The 10,320-nt window shown below is 35.8% G+C and overlaps 1 protein-coding gene across 1 annotated transcript; it reads left to right on the top strand.

The window, feature by feature from the left end:
• Positions 1-1,880: 1,880 nt before the first annotated feature.
• LOC127857736 (protein quiver-like) lies at positions 1,881-5,413 on the top strand. The gene is made up of 4 exons (XM_052394393.1): positions 1,881-2,019; positions 3,194-3,274; positions 4,409-4,468; positions 4,908-5,413. Exons 1-4 carry the CDS (start codon positions 1,965-1,967, stop codon positions 5,075-5,077), a joined length of 366 nt encoding a protein of 121 aa, XP_052250353.1. The 5' UTR covers positions 1,881-1,964; the 3' UTR covers positions 5,078-5,413.
• Positions 5,414-10,320: the final 4,907 nt, after the last annotated feature.

Below are 10,320 nucleotides of genomic sequence, written 5' to 3'. Positions count from 1 at the left end.
GTCAGGTGAACCGCACTTCGAGCAAACGTTAGCGTTGCGTAAAGGGAAGTGCTCCCTATAAGCAGGGCTCAAAATTAAGGGAGTTTTACCATTCTCTTTTTAATTTTGTTGCTACGCATAAGTATCGTCTTGATGATGCGATTCCAATAAGCACAACCGACATAGGATTTTATGAAGAACAAATGTGTATTTGCCTCATAAAAACCCCTTCACTACCGTTATCTAGAGCCCTGCTATAAGTAAAATTAAACACGATTGTGTAGATCCGCATTATCCGTTGTATTTTCATTTCTCTGAATCTCAAGTTACCAATAAAAAACAAGTTCATTATGTACACATTTATTTAATAATAAATATTATCTTATTTGAAAATTGCAATTATTATAAACAAAGTAAAAATTAATAGTAATGTGATTTTTGAAAAATATATTTTCAAAATATTTCGTATGTATAGCCGTAATATAAATAAATGCATTAAAGGTAGAAGATAAAACTCAGTTATTAGAGTGCCCGCTTTGTTGAAAGTCTCCGTAATCTGAAGTGCCCTTTATCGGTAAACAAAGTGCCTGCAACTTTATGTATGCCACCTATTACAACATGCACTATCTTTGTTTATATTTCATCGAATACTATCAAAATTTCAGTATTTGAAGCACAGTGATTACTCTACATGCTGGAATAGCAAACAATTTCTTGCAATAATTCTAAGTAGTTTTATTTTGTTAAAATGTTTACTGATCATCCAGTTTATACTGTTTTCCGATCGAATTTTCTATTTTTTGGGCAAAACTGTACCATTCTTCCGTGAAATTGTGTATTCCCAATACAAAAGGATACACCATTTATCAACTCGACCATGTGTCTTGTCTTAAAAACTAATCTTTATGATATAACTTTAAATAAAACAGAGGAACTTATCTCTCGCGCGTGGCGTTTGTTGTTCTCTGTTAGTGAAGTGCCATTCGTCAACGAAGTATTCGCATACCCGGGGTGTTATGATAAACAGCTCTTTAAAAGTAAAAACAGAAGCAGTTCAGATGATGTACTAAACCCGTTCAGACGATGCACTCAAACAAAAACCGTTCAGAAGATGTACTATTTTCCGAAATCCTCGCCACAGATCTTAAAAAAGCTTAAACAACGTGCAAAACCTTGTACGAAATATTCTAAGCATGTTTTAAAGCACAAAAATGTTGTTGTTTTTTTTCGTTGTTTGTCATCTTGAATAGCAAAGGCGTAAAAATAAAATATGTTCAGACGATGTACAATTTTCATTGTTTATTGTTCCTGAATGTTTGAGAAAACTACAGAAATATATATAAAAAAAACGACAATTACCAGAGTACATAAGGCGACTAAGCGGGTACTCTGTGCATAGTTATCATTTATTTTGATATTATAAAATATGAGAATACCTTGATTTTCGTCATTAAGCGAAAGCTTGTTCCGCCATTTTGTGCATACGATGTACTTTTGTGATCACGTGATTCCCCGCAGTGAAATAAACGTCTGCATAAATCAACTTATAATGAGAGCTTGTACTTCAGCTGTTCATTAATATATATCCGAACTGGGCATAATGCATGTGCTTAATTCGCACAGGCTAATCAGGGACGACACTTTCCGCTTTTACGACATATTTCGTTTTAATGAAGTCTCTTCTTAGCAAAAATCCAATTAAGGCGGAAACTGTCGTCCCTACTTAGGGACATCAAAATCAAAATGTACGAACATTTATGTTAATGAAGTGCAAACAGATTCCACAAACATCGTAATTTAAAAAAAGTTTTGATTCCTTATTCAACTGTAGTGAAAGGATTGCTTTGTTTTGTAATCATGTGAACGTATTTTGAATTACTTGCACGCATGCGCACTTAAGCATGCTGCATGCACAAGGAAGGCTTTATAGACCGGGTACGTTACCAGCCGTTTGTCATTAGATGTACATGCATTAAAGAAGAAACATGGTTGGATCGAATACCTTCTTGTTGGCATGCGCGCTGGCCGCTCTTCTATGTGGTAAGATTAATTAATTAATTAATTCGGTGGTTTATTTATGCATTATACTTACAAACATGGCGGTGGTGATAATAAATATGACACACACCACACACAAGGCAGTAAACCCATCACCCTTGCGGTTTAAGAGGACACATTGTTTTTAAAGTTTATACTATGTAAGTTCATACAAATCATGTGATCCCAGGACCATAGTTACTTTTAACACCTGTGACTTAATATCAGACCCCTGATCCTTCCGCTTGCAGAGATTATTATTTGTGTTAGTTTATCGATATTAACTATACAAGTCTTTATAAATCATATGATCCTAGGGGTGTGGCCAGATTTGGCCATATGAACATGATTAAAGCTCGCTACAAAACCTGAAATGCAAAATAGTTAAACTTCTGGGCCTAGTATTCTCAGAGGAAAATATGTTTTAGAGTTTTCGCTATTTTATTAACGGAAAACAAGTAAACCCATTGGAGGGGCAAATTTTTACCCCATGTGCATGACTTGAACACAAGTGGTAGCAAACATTAAATATAAAACATCTGACCCTTATGATTTCAGATATGTTTTAGTTATTTACTAAATAAGTTTATAGAAATGTTGTGACATCCAGGCGGGATCCGTTTTGACCGTATGCACATTATTTTGAACAAACTTGGTAGATGGGCAAGTTCATTGTGACACAAGCTACAAATGCATCAATTATTCGTGTGACACTAATGAGACTCAACTAATGACAAACACAAAATAGTAATATGTTATGGGGTCCGAGAAGTCACATAGTCGATCATTTTGGTACTCTTTGTATTTAAGGAGATCTGAAATGTAATCAAAATCAATTGACTTTTTGAAGCATTTTTGCTTCGAAGACGGTTTAATAAAGAAGTGTGATGTCAATAAGTATCATAGCTGAGTCATTAGCATGGTACATGTGATGTGTATGATTGATCAAAGAAGTAGATTAACTTTTTTTTTTTAAACACACACACACACACAAAGATATCCAATTTAATTGTTTCAAACTGCAGGAATATGCGTCTATTGAAATCACTGGTTTAATTTACGTAAGAACTGCATATGCAATAGCTCGGCACTGATTTATTGATTCAAATAGTATGTTCATCGTGTGTTCAAAGTTAACAGATTACAGATTAAAGTGAACGGTTACCGGTGCTTTCAGTGTCCAATGTGGATGCAGCCTTCAAGTGTTACGTATGCAGCAGTGTGACGAAGAGCGGCTGTTCGGACGAGTTCACTAAAAGTATGTTTTGAGACTGGAATAATATTATCTTCGTTTATATCCGTTATTATATATGCAACAATTATTGAAAAGGATATATATAAACATAAAAATACTGAAATATAATCGACAACTCGGGGTTGGTATTCCAGAAACATCTTAAGTCATTTCTTAAATAATTTCACTTAAGTTCAAAATTACAATGGTTTGCATTTCTTTACTAGATTAGGAATCGCATGTTTTTTTGTATTCCTAAATAACATTGACATAATGATGTTATTTTTATGTAATTCTTGATGCCAAACTATAGCAATAGGAAATACAACACTTAAGAAAATTTCCAAATTTCCCAATTTAAGGATAAGAATAACATTTAACTTAAAATGCTTCTGGAATAAGACCCCTGGGGTCGTATTCCAGAAACATCTTGAGTCATTTCTTAAATACGACCCCTGAACTCGCATGCGCTGATCATTCATATTTTCGGACCGGCTGCATATTTTATCGCTCAACAAGTATTATATACACATTTTACGAAAACATATGAAGTCTTTATGCATTTAGCAATTTTGACTGACGATCATTCATAAACGAACATATAAATTATTTATATTTCTCAGCCATGAATGTTATTTCATTTTTGTATACAAACTGTAGGCCTACTTTATTTACTTATGTACATAAAAGTTGCGCATTCTTCGAATTAATCCGTTAATGTTATTTTGTACCTCATCATTTAATTGAAAAATGTTTGGAACAAACTAGTGCAAGACCATATTGCAAATGGACGTAAACACTAAAATATTTGCAAATTGCAGTATCAAACCATATATATATATATATATATATATATATATATATATATATATATATATATATATATATATATATATATATATATATATATATATATATATATATATATATATATATATATATGTATGAGTATTCGACAAGAACAAACAATAAATTTAGCATGTTCCAAAAATGTATCATATTTTAGAATAAATATTAGACAAACAATATAAAATCACTTTATGTTGTACTACCAGCTGTTTTGATATCTTGGAAACACCCCTGATTGTTAATGAAGTCTTTTTAAGGGCAAAACGCAAAAAAATACCAGTTTTATAATTACTTAATGTATTGCTTTAGGTTCTACTTTGGAAAGTGCAGCCACATGCCTGGGCTGCGCTAAAGGAAAGACAGGCGACGGTAAGTTGTTCAGTGTGAATGCAATTAAAGACGCGTCATGCGAAAATGGGTATTGTGCCATTTGCGGCAAGCGTAGCTCCAGACCAGCCTGCATATTAAGCTAGTACGGAGTTACCCTGCCCGACAATCGTATGTTTTCCGACATTTACTTTCGTATTATTCGTAATCTAACATTGAGATGCTATATGGGATATGCCGCTAACAGGTTCTCAATTATACATCTGCGTAAAGACGGGCAAACTTAGAATTGTTTTTTGTTCGGAAATTAAAGGTAGTCTTGACGAGATTTTTTAAATCATATAAACCGCACTGGTTTGTTCATTTTATTTATAGGAACATATATTTATATAGGCTTTTCCAATGTCCAGCCGTTAACCATTTAAAGCGTTATGTCGTTTTATTTTTATTGTTAATTTTCAAATAATTTTTGTGTTTACAGTTGTTGTAAGAACCTGTTCTCTGATTGCTGTTAGCAACGGATGCACGAAATCGGGCGATGCTGCAGTCTGTTTCTGTGACAGCAAGCTCTGCAACGGCTCCAACAACATGGCTGTTTCCATGGCAGCGCTCCTGGGCGCCACACTCGTCGTCCTCTTTTCTAATATTTAATAAATTTAAAATGTCATGGCTGTTCGAAAACATACTACAGCATACAATAACATTTCTTAATACATGCGACAACATGTACCCTATGTCGACCATTTAACAGATAAAATAACATTTAATATAAATTTAAAAAAATCGAAATGAATGTAGATATAATTTAAATGGTATAAAGTTATACATGTCCCATTGTTTAATTTCAATAATAAATGATATGACGATAACAATATTGAATGGTTCCCTAAATCATTGTTTGTACTGTCGTTTGCTTTTACGATGTTCTTTTTCTCAAACGAATTAAAAATGTTACTAAAATATACGGCATAAAATCACTAAAATGGACTCACTGTCAAAATCTCCTTTTCTTTAGTTTCTTTCTATTGTGTGTGTACTAAAACATAAAAAGGCAAACGTAGTAGTGTGCATATTTATGGCATAAACGTAATATAAAACCACAGACATTTAAGCAAGTACAGTTTCCAGATTGTTTATATTGTTACACTGATTTATCTTATTAAGCATTCTTTTTCTCTTTTTTTTCAAGTATCAGCACATGACCACTTGCACTAATAATATATTCATGGTGTTAATGGTTTTCATAAAGTTTATTATGATTTCGCGTCTTTAATAACTGATGAACACAGTGTTGACAAATGAATCACTTTAAAATGACATTTTTGCTATCAAACGAAATGATTAGCAACTTGTATTCATAAGGCATGATACATATGCCTTTAAGTTACTAATGCTATCAGAAGCAACAAGAAAAATTATTTATTGTGTATACATGAATCACCGATTATATGTACAATTATATATGTTCGTATGAAAGCAAATGAATTATCTTTTTTCTATCTGCCTTAACATGTCGCCATTATTTATTTAGGATATTGCTTATCATTACATGTTAAGCCTGTACTACAAAATCATTTTGCAATATCTTCATTAAATAGATCATATGAAAGGTGGGCGGACGGACGGACGGACGGACGGACGGACGGACGGACGGACGGACGGACGGACGGACGGACGGACGGACGGACGGACGGACGGTCCGTCCGTCCGTCCGTCCGTCCGTCCGTCCGTCCGTCCGTCCACCTTTCATATGATCTATTTAATGAAGATATTGCCAGCCAGCCAGCCAGCCAGCCAGCCAGCCAGCCAGCCAGCCAGCCAGCCAGCCAGCCAGCCAGCCAGCCAGCCAGCCAGCCAGCCAGCCAGCCAGCCAGCCAGCCAGCCAGCCAGCCAGCCAGCCAGCCAGCCAGCCAGCCAGCCAGCCAGCCAGCCAGCCAGCCAGCCAGCCAGCCAGCCAGCCAGCCAGCCAGCCAGCCAGCCAGCCAGCCAGCCAGCCAGCCAGCCAGCCAGCCAGCCAGCCAGCCAGCCAGCCAGCCAGCCAGCCAGCCAGCCAGCCAGCCAGCCAGCCAGCCAGCCAGCCAGCCAGCCAGCCAGCCAGCCAGCCAGCCAGCCAGCCAGCCAGCCAGCCAGCCAGCCAGCCAGCCAGCCAGCCAGCCAGCCAGCCAGCCAGCCAGCCAGCCAGCCAGCCAGCCAGCCAGCCAGCCAGCCAGCCAGCCAGCCAGCCAGACAGACAGACAGACAGACAGACAGACAGACAGACAGACAGTCAGGCAGGCAGGCAGGCAGGCAGGCAGGCAGACAGACAGACAGACAGACAGACAGACACACAGACACACAGACACACAAACACACAGACACACAGGCAGACATACACACAGGCAGACATACACATAGACAGACAGACAGGCAGACAGACAGACCGATAGACAAACAGTTTAATACAACCACATTATAATATGCCCTTTATATAACTAATTTATAAATAAGTGTTTTTGCAAAATAAAAATCACTTCACTTGCAATAACAAGTTGAATATACAAAATACAATATATTCGTCGTTTTAAATGCTATAAAGAAACTTGCTTAAAGGGATCTTTTCACGGTTTGGTAAATTGACAAAAATTGAAACAAGTTGTTTCAGAATTGCACATTTTCGGTTAAGTTATGATATTTGTGAGGAAACAGTATTACTGAACGTTTGCCATGGTCTAATATAGCCATTATATGCATCTTTGACGATTTAAAAACCTAAAAATTATAAAGCATTGCAACGCGAAACGATTGAATAATTAGGATAGTTCTGTTGTTATAGTTTAAATTTGTTAAACTACGAAGATTGCTTATATAAGGTATAAAATACGCACCATATGTATGCTTGGCAGGATAGATAAGTTGGCTTATGCGTTTTTACTTCAGGATTCCGGGGGTCACTGGTTCGAGCCCTGCTACGGGCTACTTTTTTTCCTTTTTTAAGTTTTATTTTTGATGTTTTACTGGAGCTTTTAAAATGTAATGTTTACATTTATCAATAATACTTTTACTTATTATAACTCACTGATAAGTTATCTTGGTAAACAATGCAGGCATGGGCATACACACGAACGGGAATTTTTTTATTATGACTGATGCACAACAGAAGCATATATATGCAGCAATATTTTACTTCTGAAAGATAAAATAGCATTTACAACGCCATGCTTTTATTTTACGTATTCAATGGACCAATTGCCCAAACAACACATGACACCACATACAACACGACATCTGACATACTAAAGTATATCAGCATGCTTGATTAGCTCATTACCGCCTTAGGGTCATAATACACCAAATAGTTTCCCTATATAATTCAATGTAAAAGCGACAACTTTGAGCGAAAATAAATGCAACATTTTGCACATAGAGACCCCCATAACCATACCTTTTCTTAAAGGCCATTCTAAGCGGAATCGATTTATGCAATAAAAAACATATGTCATGTACAATGCAAGAAAGAACTTGACACAAATCAAAATCGACTGTTTTTGCAACTTTTTTTTTCGGTCGTTTCTTAGTGGAGTGTAACCTTTTCTAGTGCAATGGTTTACTATAGTCTTCAAGTGTATCATATTTCAGGGATTCAGTACTGAACACCTATTCATGCCTTACCATTATCTCCGCAAGATAACACCTGAATAATGGTAAAAAGTGTAAAACATGCCTTCCTGTCAACTATGATATTTTTTTAGAGAGTACAGCCCTACATGAAGCGATCATTTAGTGTATTGTAACCTATAAGACAACGTTTACTGTTAACATCGCGAAAAATAAGCACTTCTCGATACTTATAAACCTATTTTCTATGTGCATGCCAATTTTCAGACCGATCTTTCACGTAGAAATGCTTGAAAATGCATTTTATTATAACGCCTGATAAGCCATGTGGCTTTCGCGTTCGGAGCTTTGATTTTTAACGGGCGTTCAGGCGTAAAACGATTACCCTAAATAATTACAATCGGTCAAAATACTGGAATATTGTTACAAGCTATGTAGAAAAAGAAGTAAACAACTATTAAAACGTGTTCATGAGCTCTTTCAGCACAAATTGTTGCGATTTGAGATGCTCAAGACGAGTTTTTGTACATTTGTTTTCTTAGTTTCCTTTGAAAACGTATTTTTTTTCTTAAAAACTCACGATGCTCCTTAAATTCGTGAAACAAACGCATTTATTCCGTGAAATTTGCCAAAACGCATCATATCTCACTAAAAAAATGATGATTTTCTGTAAATACAGCTTCTTTGTGACTAGGCCTGGTTTTGCGTTTAGGTCATAATACACCAAATAGTTTCCCTATATAATTCAATGTAAAAGCGACAACTTTGAGCGAAAATAAATGCAACATTTTGCACATAGAGACCCCCATAACCATACCTTTTCTTAAAGGCCATTCTAAGCGGAATCGATTTATGCAATAAAAAACATATGTCATGTACAATGCAAGAAAGAACTTGACACAAATTAAAATCGACTGTTTTTGCAACTTTTTTTTTCGGCCGTTTCTTAGTGGAATGTAACCTTTTCTAGTGCAATGGTTTACTATAGTCTTCAAGTGTATCATATTTCAGGGATTCAGTACTGAACACCTATTCATGCCTTACCATTATCTCCGCAAGATAACACCTGAATAATGGTAAAAAGTGTAAAACATGCCTTCCTGTCAACTATGATATTTTTTTTAGAGAGTACAGCCCTACATGAAGCGATCATTTAGTGTATTGTAACCTTAGTTGGTTCTCCCATTGTAGTAGGTATATAGACTGGGCGTAACAGGCAACGAACAATCGTGTATAACACTATTCATATATTGTGTTTGGTATATAGACTGGGCGTAACAGGCAACGAACATTCGTGCACAACGCAATTTCCCACGACGCAGTGTTACGCGCATAAAGGCAAACAATTCAAGCAGTTAAAATTATTCATTACATATTTTAAATGCATACTAAACCAAACTTGTGAAAGCAAATTTTTTTTTTCGTTAATCAATCGCTAACGGACATTAAGGGAGCATAACACCATACATATTAATTTAGTTTTATTTCATTCCATAAAAATGGACAAATTATTTTAATATATTCCCTACGCCATAAAGTGAATGAATTGCATTAATTAGTGTTGTGTTGCTGATCTCACCCTGTAGGCTCTGTAATTGTGGAAGTGTGGTTTCCGGTTTTACAGTTTTCACAGGAGCCAACCCAATCGGGAGATATAGTTTAGGTAAAGCAAAGAAGGAATAAAACATTAAACTAAAACGACGTATTTTTAAATAAATCTTTTAAGAAATTATGATTATAAACTTAAGGTTCCTGCAGAGGCTTCAGTTTAAAAAATGTGGGACCCCTAGCATTGAACTCAAATTTGACTAAACGAAAGGTGCAACATTGAAAATGTATACATATATGCCTGAAGGATGGTTTTCCTTCAAACTGCTACCAATTTTGTACAGCAACATCTCATATAATCGACAAAATCAATCAAAATACAGAGCGATTTTAACACTAAAATATACATTATTTTCACAAATCTGAATCATGTTTCTTCAACGTAGTTCGGTGAAAAAGTATAGCACTAGTGAATAATATCGACATTGATGAGGGCAAGTTACGCTTTAAAAGTGAATAAAGTTTACAAATCTAGAAATATCAAAACTGGAACACATGTAATTTCATCAAGATGGGGGCAGCAATTTTAAAATTCATGAAATTGAAAGAAACATGCTAAAAACTCACTCATCGCCTAATTGACATTCCAAATGGTTGACGTTGACGAATGGATTGGATTGTAATCTTTACGTTGATGTGTGAAAACTGCATGATCAGGCCTCATAAACACTCAACAAAATTAACTTTGTACG

This window comes from Dreissena polymorpha, chromosome 14 (genome assembly GCF_020536995.1).
Source record: "Dreissena polymorpha isolate Duluth1 chromosome 14, UMN_Dpol_1.0, whole genome shotgun sequence".
Classification (NCBI taxonomy): domain Eukaryota; kingdom Metazoa; phylum Mollusca; class Bivalvia; order Myida; family Dreissenidae; genus Dreissena; species Dreissena polymorpha.
This window is presented reverse-complemented; position numbering and strand designations above follow the sequence as displayed.

Excerpts from the sequence above, each read along its gene's own strand:
- LOC127857736 (XM_052394393.1), top strand. The coding sequence starts at position 1,965 with ATGGTTGGATCGAATACCTTCTTGTTGGCATGCGCGCTGGCCGCTCTT. Across the intron at positions 3,275-4,408 it reads TTCGGACGAGTTCACTAAAA|GTTCTACTTTGGAAAGTGCA; the intron begins GTATGTTTTGAG and ends GTATTGCTTTAG. Across the intron at positions 4,469-4,907 it reads TAAAGGAAAGACAGGCGACG|TTGTTGTAAGAACCTGTTCT; the intron begins GTAAGTTGTTCA and ends TTGTGTTTACAG.